This window comes from Dreissena polymorpha, chromosome 8 (genome assembly GCF_020536995.1).
Source record: "Dreissena polymorpha isolate Duluth1 chromosome 8, UMN_Dpol_1.0, whole genome shotgun sequence".
Taxonomy (NCBI): domain Eukaryota; kingdom Metazoa; phylum Mollusca; class Bivalvia; order Myida; family Dreissenidae; genus Dreissena; species Dreissena polymorpha.
In genome coordinates, this window is record NC_068362.1 from 94,863,509 (window position 1) to 94,890,002 (window position 26,494).

The 26,494-nt window shown below is 37.7% G+C and overlaps 1 protein-coding gene across 3 annotated transcripts in view; it reads left to right on the plus strand.

Moving 5' to 3' along the window:
• Window positions 1–26,494, plus strand: part of LOC127841915 (uncharacterized) — a 140,360-nt gene that overhangs the window by 56,926 nt on the left and 56,940 nt on the right. For all 3 annotated transcript variants that reach the window (XM_052371044.1, XM_052371046.1, XM_052371043.1), the window contains exons 6-7: window positions 639–2,420; window positions 16,327–16,419. In XM_052371044.1, coding sequence (XP_052227004.1) covers window positions 639–2,420; window positions 16,327–16,419 — 1,875 coding nt within the window. The remainder of the gene's footprint in view (window positions 1–638; window positions 2,421–16,326; window positions 16,420–26,494) is intronic.

Consider the following 26,494-nt stretch of genomic DNA (forward strand, 5'->3'; position numbering starts at 1 on the left):
CCTTTTGTCAGATTGTCAGGAATTGTTTGTGAATGTTGCTTCTATCTTAATATTAATTTACTTGTTGATTGATGATTTTAATTGAATAAGAACAGTGCCCAGGGCACGCACATATTGGTACTTGATCAAGACCTGTTCAGATGGAATACTTCTATATTGTTTGGATGTCAAATAGAAGCACATTGTGCATCTATGCATTTTAACTTATGAAATTGATAAACACATTTACTGTCAATATGGGTGAGAATTGCATCAAACAATGTTATTTGTTTGTGTTAATTGTGCATTATGAAGTAGAATGAAATATTTGTTAAGGTATTGCCACAAGGTAAGATATCCTGGGCCTTATAGGACATTTTCTGTTTTGTACCTGTACTGAACAGCCTGACTATTCAATACTATAATTTAAAATGATATTTTAGGTAAAACAGCTCGACATACAACTGAATATTTATGGTGTAAAAATAATGTTTATGATAATGAAGTGATACCTTCCTGTTTTGTGTAACTAATCCATGATTTCTTTATATACCATTCATGTTTATTTAAGTTGAGATTTTTGGTCATCGTGTGCAAAGAAATCGCCTTTTACTTGATAACATGTGTAACTAATATCACTTATTGCTTTCGCTTTCCAGGCAGAGTCCAGGACACGGATCTGAAACCACTCAGACGGCCGCTGCCTATTACTGACAAACTGTTGAAACAGAACATTCTAAAAAAAGACAGATGTGATAACTTTGGTTTAAATACAAGACTAAATGACCTTGATAAAGCAAAATGTGATATTAACAGTAATTATGTTATGAATCTCAATTGCTCAATCCCACAAGGGACAGAAGAGGAGTTTACAGAGAGCATTGTTAAAACAGGGATACTTGTAGCAATTTTTGATGATGCAAACATCACAGCAGATATCTTGAAACAGTGCTCTGATACAGGTCAAACTCTGCCTGAAGCTGTCAAAAAGTGTAAAGAGAACATGTCAACAGATAGAAATTGGAATGCTTTAATGGCTCAAACCAGTTGGTGTAAAGGCTACTTGAAGAAACGGTTATCAGAGAACGGAGAACTGATAACAGGAGACTGGGATGTAGATGACAAGCAAGGCACCTGTGACAAGCAAGGCAGCGGTGACGAGCAAGGCAGCGGTGACAAGCAAGGCTTTGGTGACAAGAAAGGCAGTGGTGTCAAACATAGCTGGGGTGACAAGCAAGGCAGCAGTGACAAGCAAGGCTGGAGAAACAAGAAAGGCTTGGGAAACAAGCAGGGCAGCGATGACAAGAAAGGCAGTGGTGACAAGCACGGCTGGGGTGACGAGAAAGGCTGGGGCGACAAGCAAGTCCCGGTTGACAAGCAAGGCTGCAGGGACAAGCAAGGCAGCAACAAAAAGCAAGGCTGGGCTGACAAGCAATGCAGGGGTGACAAGCAATTCAGCAGTGACAAGCAAGGCTGGGATGACGAGCAAGACAGGGGTGACAAGCAAAGCTGGTGTGACATGCAAGGCTGGGGTGATAAGGCGGGCAGTGTCTACAATGAAGGCAGGGGTGACAAGCAAGGCTGCAGTGACAAGCAAGGCAGCGGTGGCAAGCAAGGCAGCGGTGACGAGCAAGGCTGGGAGTACAAGCAATGCAGCAGTGACAAGCAAGGCTGGGATGAAAAGCTAGGCAGCGGTGACAAGCATGGCTGGGGTAACAAGCAAGGCAGCAGTGACAAGCAAGGCAGCGGTGGCAAGCAAGGCAGCGGTTACGAGCAAGGCTGGGATGACAAGCAATGCAGCGGTGACAAGCAAGGCTGGGATGACAAGCCAGGCAGCGATGACAAGCAATGCTGGGGTGACAAGCAAGGCTGGTTTGACAAGCAAGGCTGGGGTGACAAGCATGGAAGCAATGACAATCAAGGCAGCGGTGACAATCAAGGCAGCGGTGACAATCAAAGCAGCAGTGACAAGGTAAATGGAGATATATTGTTAGGCGAAACAGAACAACTCTGCCGCAATGAATCAGTTCTGGAGACGAGCTCATCAGCACAGCAAGTTTTAGGAGATCAGTCTGGTGATGGGGATGAATTGAAAACACTTCCATTAAAGCACATTCCAGTCATGATTACGGAGAGAGGCACTGTTGCAACAGCGACTGTGCAGTCTAAGCTGGACTATCGCAAAAATCCAACCTCTGCAAGAACTTCAGAGGGTTGGGCGGATGAACTCAAAACTGACAATCCCTCAGCTAAATCAAGCCCATTTCCTATCAGCATAATTATAAATAAGAAAGTTGAAGCTCCATGTAAACGTGGTGGTTCTCTGACAAAATCAGACATGGTTTCTAAAGGCATAAAAGCTGAAAACTGGCATGTGAAGAAGAAACCTACGGTCAAAGAAAGTGGCAGGACCATGTCTAGCATAGTAAAAGATGTTATAGGTAAGATCTTTATTTATTTCCAACACTTTTTAGCTCGACTATTATATATGAAATATATATAGTGGAGCTATCCTACTCACGTCGGCGTCTGCGTTAGCATTAGCGTGCAAATGTTAAAGTTTGTGTACTACCCCAAATATTTTCTTTGTCCCTTGACATATTGCTTTCATATTTTACATACTTGTTTACCAACATGACCCCAACCTATAAACAAGAGTAGACAACTCTATCAAGCATTATGTCATAATTATGGCCCCTTTTCTACTTAAAATATGCAGCAAATGTTAAAGTTTTCGTACTACCTCATTTATTTTCATTGTCCCTTGACATATTGCTTTTATATTTTGCATACTTGTTTAACAACATCACCCCAACCTATAAATAAGAGCAGACAACTCTATCAAGCATTTTGTCATAATTATTGCCCCTTTTATACTTAGAATATGCATATTATTGATAAATCTATGTTTAAGTTTGCGTACTACCCCAAATATTTCCTATATCCTTTAACATATTGCTTTTATATGTTGCATACTTGTTTACCAACATGGCCCCAACCTATAAATAAGAGCACACCACTGTATCAAGCATTTTGACATAATTATGGCCCCTTTTACACTTAGATAATTGAACATTTTGCTTAAATTGCCATAACTTCTTTATTTATGATCACATTTTATTATTACTTTGACAAAACAACACTTACCTGAATACCACAATGGATTCCACCCAAACAATACCCCACGCCCCTACCCAGAATCCCAACCCCCCCCCCCCCCCCTATTTTTTTTTTTAAACATAATCGAATAAATTACCACACCCCACATTATACCCCCCTCTCACCCCCCACCCCTCCTACCCCCCACCCTCCCCCCCCATTTATTTTTTTAACATCATCTTAGAAATTAACACACCCCACATTATATCCCCCTCTCACCACCCCACCCCCTACCCCCCCTACCCCCCCCCCCAATGTTTTTATTTTTTTTAAACATCATCTAATATATTACCACACCCCACATTATACCCCCCTCTCACCCCCACCCCCCTACCCCCCACCCCCTACCCCCCCACCCCCCCAATTTTTTTTTAAACATCTAATTAATTACCACACCCCACATTATACCCCCTTCTCACCCCCCCTACCCCCCAAAAACAAATTTATTTTTTTTTCCTTTTTTATTTTTGAAAGATCTTCTAATAAATTATTGAATATGAACAATTTCCCCATGATGGCTTATGTTATACTGTCAAGCACTCAAATAGTCGAGTGCGCTGTCCTCTGACAGCTCTTGTTAGCTCACCTGAGCACAACTTGCTCATGGTGAGCTTTTGTGATCTCCTTTTGTCTGTCGTGCGGCATCAACATTTTGCCTTGTGAACACTCTAGAGGCCACATTGATTGTCCAATCATGAAACTTGGTCAGAACATTTGTCCCATTGATACCGCGACTGAGTTTGAAACTGGGTCATGCTGGGTCAAAAACTAGGTCACTAGGTAAAAAAAAATGATATGTTGGTTGAGTTAAAAAATGGCTCCGGTCCGTTGAAAAACATGGCCGCCAGGGGTGGGGCAGTATTCCTTATATGGCTATAGAGAAACCTTGTGAACACTCTAGAAGTCACAATTTTTGCCCAATCATCATGAAACTTGGTCGAAACATTGGTTTCATTGATATCTCAGAAGAGTTCGAAAATGGTCGAGGTTAAAAAACATGGCTGCCAGGGGGCGGGCAATTTTCTCTATATGTATATAGTGAAAACCTGTGAACACTCTAGAAGTCACATTTTTGGTCCAATCTTCATGAAATTTGGTCAAAACATGTGTTTTCTGGATATGACGATTGAGTTCTAAAATGGTTCGGATCAGTAAAAAAACATGGCCGCCAGGGGGGTCATTTTCCTTATATTTATATAGTAAAAATAGCTTGTGAACACTCTAGAAGTCACATTTTTTTCCTAATCATCATAAATTTGTTTCTAAACATCGATTTTATAGATATCTCAAACAAGTTCGAAAATGGTCATGATGGGTGGAAAAACATGGCCGCCAGGCTGTGGGGCAGTTTTCTCATTATGTATATAGTGAAAACATGTGAACAGTTTTGAAGACACATTTTTTGCCCAATCTTCATGAAATTTGGTCAGAACATTTGTTTCCTGGATACGGCAGTTGAGTTCGAAAATGGTTTGGATCGGTAAAAAAACATTCCCGCCAGGGGGGTGGGGTCTTTTTCCTAATATTTATATAGTAAAAAAGCTTGTGAACACTCTAGTTTCCTGATTTTCTGGCAGTTTTGTCTGACCTTTCCTCTTCCTTCCTGCTGGTTAACCTCTTTCAGACATTTTGTGATGCTTTTTTATATAACCAAGAAATATCTTTGCAGATTAATGTAGATTTTTTTAATTTCAATTTTTTCTGTAGGTTTAAGCCTTGGAATCCAATCCCAGAAAGGAACTGATCTCAGAACTTGCTATTTACATGTAAAGAATGGGTAGTAAATCTTACTCAGGAATTAGAGAGAACTCTTTATTCATCAACATACAAGTATGCTCAAGATACTCTCCCTTGAAGGGTCCACATTTCTGCTAAAATAAACTGGGTTTTATTGTTTAATACAATAACCCACATTATCAAAGATTTGTGTTTTAAAACGGATTTATTGATTTTTTAATTGGAAATAAAATTGCAAGGTAAGTCTGAATATAGTTCATGTTTGTTTATAAACAAGGCTCTCAGGGGGGTGGTAGTTTTTAGCTCCACTGGCCAGAGGCCAGTGGGGCTTATGTCATGGTCCTGTGTCCGTCGTGCGTGCGTCCGTGCGTGCGTTAACTTTTTCTTTAAACATCTTCTTCTAAACTACAAGTCCAATTCTAATTAAACTTCTCACAAATGTTCCTGGGTTGAACCTCTTTCAAATTTATTCAAATTATGCCCCTGGGTTCAAATTTGACCCTGCCCCAGGGGTCAATAAATTGAACATATGCTTATATAAAGCCTATTTTGTGCAAACTTTAAAAATCCTTTTGTCCATAACCATTGGGCCTAGTGCTACCACATTTGGTATGTAGTGACATTGAATAGTTCTCTAGTTGGTTTGTTCAAATTATGCCCCTGGGGTCAAATTTGACCCTGCCCCGGGGGTCACAAAAATAAACATTTGCTTATATAAAGCCTATTTTGTGCAAACTTTAAAAATCTTTTGTTCATAACCATAGGGCCTAGGGCTACCAAATTCGGTATGTAGTGACATCTAATAGTTCTCTACTTTGTTTGTTCAAATTATGCCCTTGGGGTAAAATTTGACCCTGCCCCGGGGGTCACAAAAATGAACATACGCTTAAATAAGGCCTATTTTGTGCAAACTTTAAAAATCTTTTTGTCCATAACCGTATGGCATAGGGCTACCAAATTTGGTATGTAGTGACATCTAATAGTCCTCTACAAAGTTTGTTCAAATTAAGCCCCTGGGATCAAATTTGACCTTTCCCCAGCGGTCACAAAATTGAACATATACTTATATTGGGCCTATTTTGTGCAAACTTTAAAAATCTTTTTGTCCATTACCATTGGGCCTATTTCTACCAAATTTGGTATGTATTAAAATCTTAAAGTTCTCTACCAAGTTTTTTCAAATTATGCCCCTGGGGTCAAATTTGACCTTCCCCGGGGGTCACAAAAAATGAACATATGCTTAATTAAGGCCTATTTTGTGCAAACTTTAAAAATCTTGTTCATAATTATAGAGCCTAGGGCTACTAAATTTGGTTTGTAGTGACATCTAATAGTCCTCTACCAAATTTCTTCAAATTATTCCCCTGGGCTCAAATTTGACTCTGCCCCGGGGGTCACAAAACTGAACATATGCTTATATAAAGCCTCTTTTGTGCAAACTTTTAAAATCTTCCTGTCCATAACCATTGGGCCTAGGGCTACCAAATTTGGTATGTAGTGACATCTTATAGTTCTCTACCAAGTTTGTTCAAATTATGCCCCTGGGGCCAAATTTATCCCTTGAAGGCTCCCATTAAAAAGTTGTTCAAGAAAATTTGATTCATCAAAAAATATGGCCACAGGAAGTCGTTGAACTTTGCAGGTTTGTGCGTTTTTGAAATTTATTCATTACGGGATGAATAAACTATTTTCTTCTCAAACTAAAAGTTTATCAAAACACACTTGGAATAACTTTTTTATTATGAGAGATAAATGCTTCTACATGTCGAGCGTGAAAGGTAGACCAACATGTTAACTATCCATAAATGTCAACCCTTTACCAAACGACACATTTTGGACTGCCCCAAATTGAAAGAGATTGCAGACGAGAAATAATATTGTAAAGGACTATTTATAAATTGGCTGGGTGGGGTAGTAATCATGTGATAAAAGGAGAAATTGCTCATCATGAGCAATTTCTCCTTTTTGAAACCGGAAGTCCTGTTTTCAAAACGAAAACAAACTTTTCAGAAGGAGTTATGGTCTATTGGAAGGTCGAGAATGGCATTTGGCACTTAATCATCCCATATCTACAAAGAAATTAAATTTATCAGCTTTTTATGCCATTAATATGATAACCCATCAGTTCAAAAGCACGATCAAAACATTTCTGCATGATGCCCGGACCAGTCTAAGACGTTGTTTACATAATTAGTTCCAAGGTCACAACAACAACAACAACAAACCTATATGCATGCATGGGAATCAAGTCTTTTTGCATCTGTTTGTAGACATTATCTTTACTTTTTGAAGCATGGGAGATGTTTATCAAAAAAAAAATTAAAAAAAAATCAATACATGTTAGCAGATGCACAACTATTTCTTTTATTTTTTGGAAATCAATGTTTATACAGACCATCGGAAATTGGGTCACGAAGCTGTGGGAAAAAATGTTGATGTTGTTTTCTTCTGATTTTCTTGTAAACATGAGATAAAACCCTGTCATTTAGTGCCATTTTAGATCAGATAGTGACTGCTTACAAAGGAATTGAAGTAAGAACATGTGTTTTGCATGTTTTTTCTTATAAACTGAAAAAAGTCGGGTTTTATTTAAATATGTCAAAAGTGACCATATATCCGGATAAAAATATTTCGGATTACATGTTGATTTCATGTCTTTTTTGTAGTGTTTAAACCAGTTTAATAATATCTTATTGATTTTAAAAACACAACTTCCATGAACATAATTATTTCAAGAAAAGTCAATATATGATACTGCATTATGGTAAACTCATACATGCCATAAATTTTCAGACCGATTCCGGGACATTGTGCTAAATTTTCCGGGACATTTGCCGATTTTCCGGGACATGTATACAAATAGCGATATGAGAACGTCATACATGTATTTTTGGTACGCATTTTTTCGCGATATCCAATTAGTTAAATTACTTATGTAACTTACCTGGAATAAACAAATTTAACATCCATTTAAGATCAATGCACAAAAAAAACGTTATTTAAACAAGAAGAATAAATTATAATTAACATCGTAAATTGCTTTTAAACAATTGACAAATTAAACATTTCTACATCTGTTACTAGATACAAGCCACGTGTTTTGCGTGTTTGAAAAGAGCACATGTATATAAACATGAGATAGTTCAGTGCTGATTTAATTTTCAGTCACTTAAAACGTGGACTGCGTGTAACAAGGGTGATGAATTCAGACATTGTCATGGGTGGCGCGCGCGGTGTAAGCTATGACGTCAAACTGTTACAACTAACATTGTATGCGCTGAGCGTAAAGTCGTGTTGTTTGTCGCAATATGAGTGTGAATGAATCTGATACCGCAAAAATCCGGGTGAAACTGGATTTATTCATGAATGTGCATCGCGTAATCCGTTAAAACTACACAGCCATCAAATTTGAGCAAGCCAAGTCACAACGAATTAACCCCTTTTGTTTGACCTTGATTACGAGACAATCGACAAGATAATAGGACCCCCCGTTAATTGATCGATTTTGACACGTAGCGTTTTTGCCTAATCGGACAGGCATTGCTTTGGAGATGACGCAATATCAGTGGCAAGTACAGATTTGCATGCTAATATGAGGAACATACAGGTTTTACTGAAATCCGGGACATTTGACAAATTTCCGGGACTGCGGGACAGGGTATGCATTTCCGGGACTGTCCCGGATAATCCGGGACGTATGGCATGTATGGTAAACTCAAACTTTGAATCGCAGAGAAGGTGTTGGAATTAAAGTAAAAGTCACATGCTTGAGTACATTTCAACCCATGCGTATTGCGTGCTTTTTTCGCATAAAAAACAGTGGAGCGATACAGGGCCATCATGGCCCTCTTGTTTAATGTATGTATGTAATGATGTTGGTGATTTAAAATGTTAGAAATTCATTATTTATTTATAGCTTTAAGAAGTTGTATGTACAGTCAAAACTTAATAATTGCGATTATTGATACAATTAAATGATGGAATCCAACTAATGACTTTCTTTCCCATCTGTTTTCCATGTATGTAAAACTGCAAAAAGATGCCTCATTGCAAATTCATTTTCCAATACCAATATTTTAAAATAAGAAATTCTTCAAATCCATGTAAAAGTGAACATGTTCACACATTTCATTTCATCACTGTACTTTCTTGACATACATTCTGGCCCAAGCACTTATATTGTGTGCCCCAGCTGAGCCATAAAGTAAAAGTCCCTAAGGCAATTTACAAATAAACAGGCCCAGTTAGTAACCATCATCAGATGTGTGTCACAGGAACCATCCTTGTATGATCAAGATCAATGTCACACTTGCAGTTCTAAGGTCAAGTTGTGTCCTAAAATAGAGATACTAATGTAGTCCTTTGAGGGAGACCTAAATAAGAAATAGAAGAGACAACTGAAGGCCTTCTTAGATTATAGTAACCTACCTTTCAACACCTAAACAGTTATTATTATCACTAACAGGCTCAGTTTGAGGTCACTAGTATGTAAGGGTGTGCTCATTGGGAGGTTAATATTATGTGAGGGTGCACTCAGTTGGAGGGCACTAGTATGTAAGGGTACATTCAGAGGGAGGTCACTATAATGTGAGAGTACACTCAGAGGGAGGTCACTATTATGTTAGGGTACACTCAGAGGGAGGTCACTATTATGTGAGAGTACACTCAGAGGGAGGTCACTATAATGTGAGGGTACCCTCAGAGGGAGGTCACTAGTATGTGAGGGTACACTCAGAGGGAGGTCACTATTATGTGAGGGTACACTCAGAGGGTGGTCACTATTATGTGAGAGTACACTCAGAGGGAGGTCACTATTATGTGAGAGTACACTCAGTGGAAGGTCACTATTATGTGAGAGTACACTCAGAGGGAGGTCACTATTATGTGAGAGTACACTCAGAGGGAGGTCACTATTATGTGAGAGTACACTCAGAGGGAGGTCACTTTTATGTGAAAGTACACTCAGAGGGAGGTCACTATTATGTGAGAGTACACTCAGCGGGAGGTCACTATTATGTGAAAGTACACTCAGAGGGAGGTCACTATTATGTGAGAGTACACTCAGTGGGAGGTCACTATTATGTGAGAGTACACTCAGAGGGAGGTCACTAGTATGTGAGGGTACACTCAGAGGGAGGTCACTATTATGTGAGGATGCGCTTAGTGGGAAGTGACATTGTGAGGTTGCTCAGTGGACGGACACTATTATGTGAGGGTGCCCTCAGTTGGAGGTCACTATTATGTGAGAGGACACTCAGAGGGAGGTCACTATTATGTGAGGATGCGCTTAGTGGGAAGTGACATTGTGAGGGTGCGCTCAGTGGTTGGACACTATTATGCAGCGATTTTCCTTGTCCAATTGGGAAAAGTACCCGTACCGGTCCAATTGTGAAAAATTGAGTCGTGAAAACCTCAAAATTGGGAAAAATCGAGTCGTGAAATCCTTAAATTGGGAAAATCGCGTCGTGAAGTTTGGGTCTTGTTATATACATCATACAGTTCATACTTAATTGAACATACCCATTAAAATAATATTTGCAGGCATGCCTTAAAGACCATTAAGTAATAAAGTTGATATAAATAGCAAAATAGTATAGAGAACACACAAAATCAATTACTAGTTGTTTTAATCTCTTGTAAAGCAATGTCTCTGTCTTTCATTTTTTTGAAAATTTCAACAATCTTTGATGTTTGATCATCTATCAGTTGCTGGCATCCCTATCTGCACAGCATCATTAGTGCTGTCAATGTGTCCTGTGATAGACGGTTCCGATTGGTCGTGCAAACATTGTTCTTTAGACTGAACACCCTTTCCACAGAGGCAAGGTTACAAACCGACGTAAAACAGTACGCTGGCTGCCTGACAAGAAAACCGGAAACAGTAACGACTCTATTGATTGCACGCGCTGAATAATAAAACCCGAAATTAATCAAGCGCGTGGTTACACACAACTATACTATTTTCTTTGTTCGCTAGCCGAAAGTTGGGTTTTGTTACGAAACTTTCGATCGTTTTGAGATAAAATTCGGACGCTAATTGGGATTTTTTCAGATGCCGATTGGGAATTTGCGAATTTTCGCTCGATTGGGAAAGTACCGTTTACCAGTACTTTATAAAGAAGGAGGAAAATCGCTGTTATGTGAGGGTGCCCTCAGTTGGAGGTCACTATTATGTGAGGGTGCCCTCAGTTGGAAGTCACTATTATGTGAGGGTACACTCAGAGGGAGGCCACTATTATGTGAGGGTGTGCTTAGTGGCAAGTGACATTGTGAGGGTGCTCAGTGGTTGGACACTATTATGTGAGGGTGCCCTCAGTTGGAGGTCACTTTTATGTGAGGGTGCCCTCAGTGGGAGGACACTATTATGTGAGGGTACGCTCAGTGGGAGGTCACTATTATCACCCCCTGTACATCGATAATCCAAACTCAGTTGGATAATTTAAACTGAAGAAAAAAAATGTCGGCCAAAACTGAAACTTAAAGGTAGGTGATTATTTTATCATTTCTGCTAATTTAGTAACTATAAGGACGTTATTGTTCTCCACATGTGGTATAATGAATGTCTGACAAACACATGCGTTTTGAGTTCTGCCATGATTCAATAGTTTTCTAGTAAAAAACAATATATTTGTCTTCGGAAAATGCTAATTTTCATGAAATGCGACCTATGTGTTGAATTATATACAAGTTAATTGACAAAAGAGCGAACGAAACTTTAACAGAGATATGCCAAATTATATCATGAATGTCCTTTAAAAGTTTACTTTTAACACCTAATATGTTTCTGTGTTAAAATCATGTGTTGCAGGAAGGGTATAAAAGTTTATGGATAAATCCAAACTGATGAAAAAATTTATGTGGATAATAACCAAACTCAAAATAGATAATGAACAAACTGCGATGTATTTGACATGTTTTCCAAAGACAGGTTGGATATTATTCTTTGAAAACAACTATTTATAACTAAAAACTCAAACGATGTGTATAATGGAATATAAAAAATACTTTCCACGAACATCAACATTCATTTATTTGTTATTAGTGAAATCAATTTCAATTGAATTTGCATATATATACACTTGAGATTAGAAGCAAAATAAGCATGCGAAATTTGCATTCCACGTACACAAAGATGCCATAGCACGTGTTCCATGTTATTTTAGATAGCATGAAAAGCAAGAAATTCAAAAATGTCCCTACTTATTATATAATCACTTGATTTAAAGGAATTCGAGTCGAAGCTGCATGTTAAAGTGGCACTTGCCCTGCTGATTCGTGTATTTGTCAACATATTAGAGGTTTCGAATATTATTCGAGGCATAACTGATCTGATTCATTATACATTATATCAGAAAGATATCATCGAATTGTACACAAATATTTAAGGCAATATCGACGGCTAGTATAGCATTTTACTTTCCAAAATATATTTACACATTGAAAAGAACATTTTAAATGATTTCTAAATACACAGACATAGATATTAAAAATCTTCAGTAAATGATGGTGTTTTAATAATAATAAAAAGTTTTCCCCGTGACCCTTTTCGTGGGCGCAGGAAAATTGAAGTAGTAGTAAAATATTTACGAGTGAATTGTACAGTACCCCGCTATGCGCATGCACACTTACGATAAAAGACTTTTAACGGCATTTAAACATAGAAAACTTGCGAGTTCTATATGGAATGACTTTGAACCCTGTTGAAACCTTGGTGGGAAAAATATTTGTGGACTTTTAACTATTTTTCTTTCCGATTTCATCAATTACGTATTATTCCTTTCGATTTTATGATAATACAATTTGGACTTTTTGTAATTGTGCATATTTGATATTTCATTATATAGGGAAATACCGTCGATTCGCTCCTTTAAACTGGTGACAAATAGTTTTAGAGCCGGGGAGATGGGCAGGCACTTTGATTAACTTTTTCTATCACTTTGATAACGCTATTTTAAATAGCGAGTTGCTGATGTTGTTCATCTATGTTTTGTGGAGTAATATCAGAATATATTTATGTCCGATAACATAATTGCTGTTTGTTTCATCTAAGGTAAGTTCTCTAATTGTTATTTTTTCTACGTAATGGTTAGTTGTGTTATGGATTAGTATTTCTTTCAGGCATTTAAATAACTCTGTACAATAATAACATCTGTAGTTTTCAATTTTCTTCTGTTTTACATGGAAAAAAAAATCATTTTTATGAATATTGTTAAACAATGTGCTACAATGTTTTTGTTGTCAGCAATTAAATAATTCTCGAAATATTTTACAAGAGTCTTTATTTTACATAGAGCTTTACATAAAGACATCTTGCAGTTAGGTCATTATCCATCGACTTCTTATGTTAGTCTGGAATTATCCATACACTAGGTAGGTCATTATCCAATTTGTATATTCTTGTCCCAAACAAATATGAATATATTGCGTTTTCGAGCATTTACGCCAATCAAATTTTTTAAATACATATATATGAAAGGTTAATACATTACTCCAAGCATTAAAACATAAAAAAATATTCGATTATAATTGTTTTTGGCCTCAATCTTTCGACAATTTCATTTACTTTTTCCAGATTTTCAAACATATTCATTTTATTTTGATGTAATTGTTTTAAATTGTTAAGGGTTTTTTAGCGCATTGTATCCGGAAAATAACATTTTATCAAAAAAAAAAGGTTTATTATGTCACAACTTACCTTAAATAAACGTGTTTTTATAAATAAATGACTGGAGTCTTTATTTCTGTCGCGATTTTTTCTTCAGTTTGAATTATCTTACACTGTTTGGATAATCGACGTACAGGGGGTGATTATATGAGGTTGCCTTAAGTGGGAGGTCACTATTATGGTAGGGTACACTCAGTTGGAGGTCACTATTATGTGAGGGTAAACTCCGAGGGAGATCACTATTATGTGAGGGTGCGCTTAGTGAGAAGTGACATTGTGAGGGTGCGCTCAGTTGTTGGACACTATTATGTGAGGGTGCCCTCAGTTGGAGGTCACTATTATGTGAGGGTGCCCACAGTGTGAGGACACTATTATGTGAGGGTACGCTCATTGGGACGTCACTATTATGTGAGGGTGCCCTAAGTGGGAGGTCACTATTTATGTGAGGGTACACTCAGTTGGAGGTCACTATTATGTGTGGGTGCTCTCAGTGGAAGGACACTATAATGTGTGGGTGCCCTCAGTGGAAGGACACTATTATTTGAAGGTGCCCTCAATGGGAGGATACTATTATGTGAGGGTTTCCTCAGTTGGAGGACACTATTATGTGAGGGTGTGCTCAGTGGGAGGTCACTATTATGTGATGGTACACTTAGTAGATGGACACTATTATGTGAGGGTACACTCAGTTGGAGGTCACTATTATGTGTGGGTGCCCTCAGTGGAAGGACACTATTATGTGAGGGTACGCTCAGTGGGAGGTCACTATTATGTGATGGTGCCCTCAGTGGTTGGACACTATTATGTGAGGGTACGCTCAGTTGGAGGTCACTATTATGTGTGGGTGCCCTCAGTGGAAGGACACTATTATGTGAGAGTGCCCTAAGTTGGAGGACACTATTATGTGAGGGTGTGCTCAGTGGGAGGTCACTATTATGTGAGGGTGCCTTCAGTGAGAGGACACTTATGTGAGGTTGCCCTCAGTGGATGGTCACTATAATGTGAGGGTATGCTTAGTGGGAGGACACTATTATGTGAAGGTATGCTCATTGGGAGGTCACTTTTATGTGAGGGTACCGCAGTGTGATTTTACTATTATGTGACGGTGCCCTCATTTGGAGGTAAATACTATGTGAGTGTGCGCTCAGTGGGATACCCTTATTATGTAAGGGTTCCTTCTCTTGGAGTTCACTATTTTGTGAGGGTGCGCTCAGTGGAAGGTCACTATTATGTAATGGTGTGCTAAGTGGGAGGTCACTATAATGTGAGATCGCCCTCAGTGGGAGGTTAATATCATATGAGGGTGCCCTCAGTGGGCGGACACTATAATGTGAGGGTTGCAATCAGAGGGAGGTCACTATTATGTGAGGGTGTACTCAGTAGGAGGTTAATATTATATGAGGGTGCCCTCTGTGGGGAGACACTATTATGTGAGTGTGCACTCAGTGGGATGTCACTATTATGTGAGGGTGCACACAGTGGTTGGTCGCTATAATGTTAGGGTGCCCTCAGTGGTTGGTCACTATTATGTGAGGGTGTGATCAGTGGGAGGTCACTCTTATGTGAGGGTGTACTCAGTAGGAGGTTAATATTATATGAGGGTGCCCTCAGTAGGAGTTAAATATTATGTGAGGGTGCCCTCTGTGGACGGACACTATTATGTGAGTGTGCACTCAGTGGGATGTGACTTTTATGTGAGGGTGCGCTCAATCGGAGGTCACTGTTATGTTAGGGTGCCCTCAGTGGTTAAACACTATTATGTGAGGGTTCCCTCAGTGTGAGGTCACTATTATGTTAGTGTATGCTTAGTGGTCGGACACTATTATGTGAGGTACGCTCAGTGGGAGGTCTATTATGCGAGGGTGTGCTCATTGGGAGGTCACTGTTATGTGAGGGTGCCCTCAGTGGTTGGACATTATTATGTTAGGGTGCTCTCAGTGGGAGGTCACTATTATGTGAGGGTACGCTCTGTGGTTAGACACTAATGTGAGGGTACGCTCAGTGGGGGGTCACTATTATGTGAGAATTCCCGAAGTGGGAGGTCACTATTATGTGAAGGTGTGCTCGGTGGGAGGTTAATATTATGTGAGGGTGCCCTGAGTGGGAGGTCACTATTATGTGAGGCCTTAGTGGTAAGTACTTAATCTTGTATTTAACCTCATAATTTAGCATAATAATTTTTTATGTTAGAAACATAAAGTATTTGCGTTTAGAAATTTGACACAAAGTTAAAAAGCCTAATGAGGGCACTATTCTATTTTATCAGTTCCGAGCCATCAGGCACTAAATTATTTTATCAGCCCGCTTATTTGTAATTTGTATGCCCCCGGATCGAATGATCTGGGGTATCTTGTTTTTGGCCTGTCTGTCATTGTATGTGCGTGTGTGTGTGTGTGTGTCTGTCCCAAAACTTTAACCTTGGTCATAACTTTTGCAATATTCAAGATAGCAACTTGATGTATAGCATGCATGTGTATCTCATGGAGCTGCACATTTTGAGTGGTGAAAGGTCAAGGTCATCCTTCAAGGTCAAAGGTCAAAAAAAAAGAAAAGCGGAGCAGTAGGTGTCATTGTGTTTCTGACAAACACATCTCTTGTTTTAAGTTAACCTCCTAAAAACTAACCTTGGACTAAAAGTATATGCATAGAAGAACTATAACGATATAAAGTATAATGTAATTGTGAAGTTCCAAAAGCAACTTTCTACCTGGAGTTATTTTTCCTAATTTTGTAAAGCTTTAATCATTAAAAATTGGAAATGGTCATGTTTGTTGCTATGATTGAAGATCATAACCTGAGTCGTGACCGGACTGTTGTACGCAGTAGTATAGGAGCCCTACAGCAACACTGGAACAAGATGGGTAACAGTCCCAGCTCAAGTAAGCAAATAGTTGACAAACGTTCATTAACACTGCCTTTCTGAGGGATTATGCCCCCGGATCGAAAGATTGGGGGTATATTGTTTTTGGCCTGTCTGTCTGTCATTCATTCATTCATTGTATGTGTGTGTCCCAAAACTTTAACCTTGGTTAAAGTTTGATTACTTTTGCAATATTAAAGATAGCAACTTCATATATGGCATGCATGTGTATTTCTCGGAGCTGAACATTTTGAGTGGTGAAAAGTCAAGGTCATGGTCATCCTTCAAGGTTAAAGGTCAAATATAATTGTATTTTTCTTTCCTAAAACTTTAACCTTTGTTAGTTTGGTCATAACTTTTTGAATATTGAAGATAGCAACTTGATATTTGGCATGCATGTGTATCTCATGGAGCTGCACATTTTGAGTGGTGAAAGGTCAAGGTCATCCTTCAAGGTCAAAGGTAAAATTTATGGCTTCAAAGCAGCGCAAAAGGGGGCATTGTGTTTCTGACAAACACATCTCTTGTTTTTATTCAACAATTAACTGCCATAATTCCACACTGGATTGGCAGACAATTTATTCCATTAATCAATCTCTGGTTTAATGGTCGCCATGTTTTGAACTACTTTCAATATAGCCATCGAAATTCTAATTTTCAAATGTCAGAGAAAATGTTAAAATCATTTGGACGCTCGGAAAAAAAACAGCGAAAGAAGATTTTAATTGCGAAAAGTTGAGAAATTCTGAATTCATTATTTATATATGGTATGGTTATACATTTGAATAGTGTTTTTTATTTTTTATTTCTTCAAAGCAATTGAACTGGTAATGGAATTTCTAGTAAAATTGGAATTAAGGAATTTCTTATGATTCATTTTCGTGCTGAATTATTATCAGCATCAATCATTTCTGTGGAACATTGCACAAGATATAAACAGAACTTGTTTACAGGTAAAATAAATAATTGGGCAGAAAGCCAGAATGTTTATTGAAGAAATAATTATTTATTTCAAGTCTTTTGTTTAGGATAGATTGCACTTAAAGTCTGAGGCTTTAACTTAAACACTTGGGTAGAACCAATACTTTGTGTTTTCTGACATTCAGCCTCGGCCTCAAACGTGGGTCGATTTGGTTACAAGTTTATTCAGCCCCAAATAAAAGAGGCTTATTCAGCTCTCTTTTTATGTCCCCCACCACTATAGTGGGGGACATATTGTTTTTGCCCTGTCTGTTGGTTTGTTTGTTTGTTACGTTAACATTTGCCATCAGGGTTTTTTTTGGCCCGATTTTATAGCCGAAATTCGGCTATGTTCCCAATCCCAAAAAGTATACTTTTTTCCCAAAATGTGGCAAAAAATTCCCAATTTCCAAAAAAAAAAATAAAAAAAAAAATTTTTTTTTTTTTTTTTTTTTTTTTTTTTTTAGAAAGAAGTCTTATGTGTATTTTATCTCAATTGTAATTCAATTACATCTAACAAAGTACTATATGATTTTTTTCTTTTAATTTGAATGATTGTAAAGAGTTATATTAAATTTAGTATTTCCCTAATCAGTGGACTTTTCGTGTGGAAAAAAGGCTAATGAATTTATTTTCCCAATTTCATGAAAATGCTGATAAAATTCCCAATTCCAAAGCCATGGGCTATCTTCCCAAAAAGTGGAAAAAAAACCCTGGCCATAACTTTTGCAATATTGAAGATAGCAAGTTGATATTTGGCATGCATGTGTATGTCAAGGAGCTGCACAATTTGACTGGTGAAAGGTCTAGGTCATCCTTCAAAGTCAAAGGTCAAATATATGGGGACATAGTGTTTCTCAAACACATCGCTTATTAAATTATTGATATTCTATAAAGATGATTTTGAGAACTCAAAATAGGTTCCAGTGGGGATCAAAGAGGGACTTTGTAGCTAAATGGACAACATATTCAATATGCCAGAACAATTGTTTTTATAATAAATAAATATTGATGATTCTTTCTTATTTTATTATATATTGTTACTGATTTACTATAACAAATAAGTAACCCCTTTTTTGCTACTGTCATCTGTATAAAACATGTTGGTATAATATTATCTGCATGCCCATCCAGCCAACTCATTAATTTTATTTTGTCTAAAGAATTTCTGTCATTCTTAAATGAGATAAATGTTGCGCAAAGCAGTTTTTGATGTGAGCGCTTGCGACAAAGCAGTAAAAAATTAAGGTTGTACAAATTATCCTATATCGAAGAATCCGTATTAAATATGAACATTATTAGTGCAAACGAAGTTTGCATATAATTATCTACCAATTGTAACCAAAAGACGGATAAATACAGTGCATGTAGTGACAAATAAAAGTTTTTAAAAAATCGTATCAACACGTGGTGTTAAAACTGAAAATTGCAAAATGGCCGACGCAAATGCGAAATCGGCTGTAGAGGCACAGCCTGGGGAAAAATGCAATAAAAAAGCAAAAGGAAAGCAGCCTGCAAAAAAGACAGTGGACAAAACTAATGAGTCCACCGAAGTTCAGGTATTAGAACTTTTAATGGCGCTGCAAGGTTTGCTGGAAAAACAATCACTCAAGTTGACTGAGTTCAACACGAGATTGAACAACATGGAACAGTACGAGTAACACTGTGATGAAATGGAATGTGATGATCAATCTTATCTGATGGTAACAGAGAGTGAAGGCCCTTCTGCATCGGCAGATGTGAGTACAAAAAGATCAAGTACAGAGATCCTGACCGTAACAATAACAATCCAAATTCTTGAAGTCGTTTTAAGACAATGTCAAAACTGTTCAAAGCGCATGAGGAATGCTCAGTTTATGTTGACGGAGTTCTGGCTGAAAATATAAATGAACTTGTTGTGGAGGGCATAGATGATGGCCAATATGCAGAATTTACAAAGGATGAAATAAATGCGTGTTCTGAACATTGTTATGGTCTTGTGGTTAAGTTGAACCAACTGATCTGGGATGCTATATCGCCTTTGGCCAAAACACAGGACAAAAAGATGCAAACATTGAAACATCCGTGATCAAATCAGCTGTTATCTTGACAAAAGTAGTCAACAAATTAGCAAGCATCAAAAAGGAAAGAAATGAAAAAATTGGCACAATAATTGATGAGTGTAAGGACTCCCCTTGCTTTACTTGGTCTTGCTAACAGACAGATCAGTTTGACTCATAAAGATTTTTTGAGGCCATAACTGAATGCTGATTACAGTCACCTGTGTAATCACAGCAGACCTGTGACATCATATCTGTTGGGTGATGATGTATCAAAATCTGCCAGAGAACTAGAAGATTCAGCGAAAATCACAAACAAAATGTTTACTTCTGGAAGACAATACAGAGATGGCTTTATGCACAGGAGAGCAGGACGTGTTCCACGTTACGGTTTTAGAGGTGGCAGAGCATGTGGCACCCGTGGAAGAAGTCATTATTACTTTGACACGCAAGCAAGCGCAGAGTAAAAATACTACATCCAGGGGGTCGTCCAGGCTAGTAGCCAGGTAATAATTAATGTAAGCACATGTGTTGTTGCCGGTAGATTAACAAATTATGTTTCAGAATGGCGCAAATTGACAGATTACCTACAGATTATTGATATTGTTGAAAATTGCAATTTTGATATTAAAACAGATATGTTGTCAGAATTGTTTTATCAGAACTATCAATACAAATTTAATGAAAGAGAAAATATAGCTGTCAACAGCGAAATACATGAATTGCTCAATGTAGGGGTTTTGAAAAAAAGTCGAGCAAGAAAATTGCAAAGTTGTGTCACCAATATTTTCTGGAGCCAAAGAAAAATGGCGAATACAGAATGATACTGAATTTAAAGAAGTTAAATAAACACATTCCATATAAACATATTAAAATGGATACCTTTGAAAAGGCTTGGACCTTGATAAATCCTGGTACATTTATGGCATCAGTTGATTTGCGTCATGCATATTATTCAGTGACAATTGCTGAGGAACAGCCAAAATACTTTTGTTTTCAATGGAACAACAATATACATCAATATACACTTGGAGACTTTTCTAATACAACACATACTCAAATCAATAAATCTCCCTTATTTTAGAACAGATTTTGTTGAAATTTGAACTCAGACTTATTTAACACATATCTAATTATTCATGTAAATTTAATTGAAATTGATTAACATTAAAATATCAAACATGACAAATTAAAACATCACTGAAGAAGTAAAATTCTTAATATCGTACATTGTAAAATAATAATGTTAAAAGTAAAACGCATTTACTTAAATGTCTTAATGACCGACCGGCTTGCAACATTTCGCTCATGAATATTCATACAAGCCATATTTTTATGCCCCCTTTCGAAGAAAAGGGGGCATATAGTGATCGGACTGTCCGTCTGTCTGTCTGTCCGTCTTTCCCTCACACTTTGCGTTTAGGTTTCGAAAAATGCTTATAACTTCTATGTCCCTTGAGATATAACCTTCATATTTGGTATGCATGTGTATATGGACAAGGCCTTTCCATACGCACAAAATCTTTAACCCCTGTGACCAGCTTGACCTTGAACTAAGGGTCCGCGTAAAGGTTTCAAATCTGCGATTCGGTTTCGAAAAATGCTCATAACTTGTATGTCCCTTGAGATATAACCTTCATATTTGGTATGCATGTGTATATGAACAAGGCCTTTCCATATGCACACAAATTTTGACCCCTGTGACCTTGACCTTGAACGTAGGGTCCGCGTTTAGGTTTTGAAAAATGCTCATAACTTCTATGTCCCTTGAGATAAAGCCTTCATATTTGGTATGCATGTTTTTATGGACAAGGCCTTTCCATACACACATAAATTTTGACCCCTGTGACCTTGACCTTGAACTTAGGGTCCGCGTTTAGGTTTCAAAATCTGCGTTTAGGTTTCGAAAAATGCTCATAACTTCTATGTCCCTTAAGATATAACCTTTATATTTGGTATGCATGTTTATATGGACAAGGCCTTTCCATATGCACAAAAATTTCGACCCCTGTGACCTTGAACTTAGGGTCCGCGTTTAGGTTTCGAAATCTGCGTTTAGGTTTCGAAAAATGCTATAACTAATATCAAAGCGTTTATAGGGGGCATATGTCATCCTATGGTGACAGCTCTTGTTTTTCTAATTAATGTTATGTTTTCATGGTTTAAAAACATACCTAAAATGATGAAATTAAAATCAAATTGGAATTATGAAGCGTTGTACTAAACTTGAAGAATTTCGATCGCAGCATTTTTAACCAGGTTTCCCAAAGGAAAAAAACTGGTTATTAGATTGGCGAATGTCGGCGGGCTGGTGGGCTGGCAGGTGGGCGGAACAAGCTTGTCCGGGCCGTGACTATGTCGTTTATTGTGAGATTTTAAAATCATTTGGCACATTTGTTCACCATCATTGGACGGTGTGTTGCGCGAAAGAATTACATCAATATCTCCAAGGTCAAGGTCACACTTTGAGTTCAAAGGTAAAAAATGGCCATAAATGATCTTGGCTGGGCCATAACTATGTCGATCATTGTGAGATTTTATAATCATTTGGCACGTTTGTTTACCATCATTGGATGGTGTGTCGCACGAAAGAATTACGTCAATATCTCCAAGGTAAAGGTCACAATTTGAGTTGAAAACCTGGTTTTGTGACAATTTTGTCCCTTGTTCAAACTTAAATATCTTGATTTAAAAATGTAAATGTGATCATTTGGCTATAGTTTGTGCAAGCAAACGATAAAATCAATTATCCTTGACAATCGGATGCTTCAGCAAGTTGAGAAGGTAGCCTGCAACATGCCGATTGCCCTGTTGCGCTCCTGAAATTTTATACGAGATATGTTGATTTTTAAATTGATTTTGTGTTTTCCTGGTGCATCAACCCACCTAAAATGATGAAATTTAAATAAAATAATAATCATATCGTGTTTCACCATTATAACCACGTGCAAAAAGATGAAACCACACCTACCCTACGTGCAAAAGGGTCTGTTCGGCACGGATGAAAGATTTTATCGTAATCTTGCACAGAATATAGTCAAATAATCACATGTGCAATTTTAAATCAAATTCTTAACTTATTACTGAGATATTCAAGTTTGAAAAGTATTACGTCAGAAAAGTCTCCAAGTGTACATGTCTTCCAAATGGCATATAGAATGGCATATAGGAAGGCCCTAGTTTGTTCACAAAACTACTTAAACCAATTTATGCTAAATTACGAAACATGGGACATGTAAACTCAGGATTCATAGATGATTGCTTACTATGTGGTGATACATAAGATGAGTCAGAGGACAAAAATTCCACTTGTCCGCTTGTATTGTCGAGTGAAATCTTGAAAGGGGGAGTGAATTTCCCTAAAGCTCTCGTCCTACAGGACAGGTGAAAAAGAGCTGATGTTAAAATATGTATTTTTATGCCCCCCTTCGAAGAAGAGGGGGTATATTGTTTTGCACATGTCGGTCGGTCCGTCCGTCAGTCCGTCGGTCCGTCCACCAGATGGTTTCCGGATAATAACGCTTAGGCCTAGGATCATGAAACTTCATAGGTACATTGATAATGACTGGCAGATGACCCCTATTTATTTTCAGGTCACTATGTCAAAGGTCAAGGTCACAAAGACTCAAAATAGTAAAATGGTTTCCGGATGATAACTCAAGAATGCTTAGGCCTAGGATCATGAAACTTCATAGGTACATTGATCATGACTGGCAGATGACCCCTATTGATTTTCAGGTCACTAGGTCAAAGGTCAAGGTCACAGTGACACGAAATAGTAAAATGGTTTCCGGATGATAACTCAAGAATGCTTACACCTAGTATCATGAAACTTCATAGGTACATTGATCATGACTCACAGATGACCCATATTGATTGTCAGGTCACTAGGTCAAAGGTCAAGGTCACAGTGACTCGAAACAGTAAAATGGTTTCTGGATGATTACTCAAGAATGCTTACGCCTAAGATCATGAAACTTAATAGGAACATTGATCATGACTGGCAGATGACCCCTATTGATTTTCAGGTCACTAGGTCAAAGGTCAAGGTCACAGTGACTCGAAATAGTAAAATAGTTTCTGGATGATAACTCAAGAATGCTTAGGCCTAGGATTATGAAACTTCATAGGTACATTGATAATGACTGGCAGGTAACCCTTATTTATTTTCAGGTCACTAGGTCATAGGTCAAGGTCACAGTGACTCAAAACAGTAAAATGGTTTCCTGATGATAACTCAAGAATAATTAGGCCTAGGATCATGAAACTTCATAGGTACATTGATCATGACTGGCAGATGACCCCTATTGATTTTCAGGTCACTAGATCAAAGGTCAAGGTCACAGTGACAAAAAACGTATTCACACAATGGCTGCCACTACAACTGACAGCCCATATGGGGGGCATGCATGTTTTACAAACAGCCCTCGTCTGACCAATAATACTCTTTTTTCATTAAATAGAATCATTTTCTTAAAGCATTTTTATTACGAAAGTAAAACGCGAATGAACCGGAAATAGTAATTGTGAATTTCATTAAGCAGATGGGCGTTGTTATGCGAGACTAGCTGTGTCCTGAGTAGATATTGGCTTTTTGGTGTAAACTTTGCGCGTCTGGCCATGTTAACAGGGAACCATCCGACTGCATCACTGGAAGTATTGAATTTTAAAGAATTATTTAATACTATATTTACTACCTAAACCGCAAAGTACGGTTTTAAACCAGTCTGAATTTCGGGGCGCGGGGGCGATGTTCAAACGTCCGAAACAGAAAGCACGCGAGCATAAGAAAAAAGGAAAAATATTTGCCTTCATTTATTTTGTGTTCCTCATAAATAAAATAACTTATTTCACTGCTTAACATTTCTTTTGTGATCAGCTGGCATGAATAACTGAGTAAGCAGCATTTTAGCAGTGATATAGGAAACTTTATAAGTCATATTAGCCATTTGCAATCTTTATTTCACACATATTTGACGGATGAGTGCATGTGTTTGCAGGACGAGTGAAATATTTAATGCACTCATCCTGCAGGAAAAGTGCAGTTTCGAAATATTTTTGTCCCCTGTGAGTGAAAGAAAAATCAGATCTTGTGGATCTTATGTCAAAGGTAGGTTTCATGATAAATGAAGAAAAAAGGAAAGAAAATATGTGTTTTTGTTGGATTTATCATACTATGATAAATGAAGCAAAATCTGTGTTTGAGCCATCTACAAAGATTGTGTTCTAAGGTAATATCATCGATTCATTATCAATGACCAGGGGACAAAAATTCCACTTGTCCGCTTGTATTGATGAGTGAAATCTTGAAAGGACGAGTGAATTTCCCTATAGCTCTCGTCCTACAGGACGAGTGAAAAAAGCTGATGTTAAAATATGTTTTTTTCTGACCAGTAAGACTCTTTTTCATTAAATAAAGTCATTTTCTTAAATTACATCTATTCCTAAAGTAGAACGCAAATGAACTGGAAATTGTCATTGTAAATTTCATACAGCAGGTGCGCATTGCTATGCGAGACTGTGTCCCGAGTAAATATTGGCTTTTAGTTGTAAACTTTTCACATCCATGTTGACAGAGAACCATCCGACTGCATTTACTGTAAATATTGATTTTTAGCCGGATTTTTTTCGAAAAAATCTCGGCTTATAGATTGATGTTGTCGGGCGGGCGGGCGGGCGGGCGGGGGTGGCGGCGTGCTCGAAAATGTTAAAGTTCTTATTTCATGGTATAACTTTGGTATGCTTGGACCTAGAGTCTTCAAACTTGACATGAAGGTTGGCCAGGATTAACAGATGACCACTGGTCATTTCAAGGTCATTCATTTGAAGGTCAAGGTCACTGTGACCTTCAATATAAAAAATGTTAAAGTTGTTATAACTTTGGTATGCTTGGACCTAGAGTCTTGAAACTTGACATGAAGGTTGGCCATAACTAGTTAGTAACCACTGGTCATTTCAAGGTCATTCATTTGAAGGTCAAGGTCACTGTGACCTTGAATGTAAAAATGTTAAAGTTCTTATTTCATGGTATAACTTTGGTATGCTTGGACCTAGAGTCTTCAAACTTGACATGAAGGTTGGCCAGGATTAACAGATGACCACTGGTCATTTCAAGGTCATTCATTTGAAGGTGAAGGTCACTGTGACCTTCAATATAAAAATGTTAAAGTTGTTATAACTTTGGTATGCTTGGACCTAGAGTCTTGAAACTTGACATGAAGGTTGGCCAGAACTAGTAAGTAACCACTGGACATTTCAAGGTCATTCATTTGAAGGTCAAGGTCACTGTGACCTTGAATGTAAAAATGTTAAAGTTGTTATAACTTTGGTATGCTTGGACCTAGAGTCTTGAAACTTGACATGAAGGTTGGCCAGAACTAGTAAGTAACCACTGGACATTTCAAGGTCATTCATTTGAAGGTCAAGGTCACTGTGACCTTGAATGTAAAAATGTTAAAGTTCTTATTTCATGTTATAACTTTGGTATGCTTGTACCTAGAGTCTTCAAACTTGAAATAAAGATTGGCCAGTACTAGAAGATGACCACTGGTCATTTCAATGTCATTCATTTGAAGGTCAAGGTCACTGTGACCTTAAATGTTAAAATGTTAAAATTGTTATAACTTTGGTATGCTTGGACATAGAGTCTTCAAAACATAACACAAGGTTTGCTCATGCCTTGAAAAGTACTTACATTTCATTTTGACCTTTGAACAATATTTCAGTAATTTAAGTATTGCATTGACAAAAACACGAAAGGTACTTTCCTGTCATTTAAATAAAAAATCCGGCTTCAATGCGGTCATCTCCGACCGCGGAACTCTTGTTAAAGAATTAATAAACCGCGAGATAAGTTTTTAAACCAGTCTGAATTTCGTCTGAAAAATGTCTGACATACAAGTGTTGTTTAAAGGGGACGGGGCGATATTCAAACGTCCCTTCTTGGCATAAATAACTGAGTAAGCAGCATTTTAGCAGTGATATAGAAAACTTTATTTTATGCATTCAGGTCGTTTATAGAGAAATATAAGTGAAATAAAACTGATAGTTCACTGTTTTAAACAGTGAAAAATAAAAGTGAAAAATATGGATATT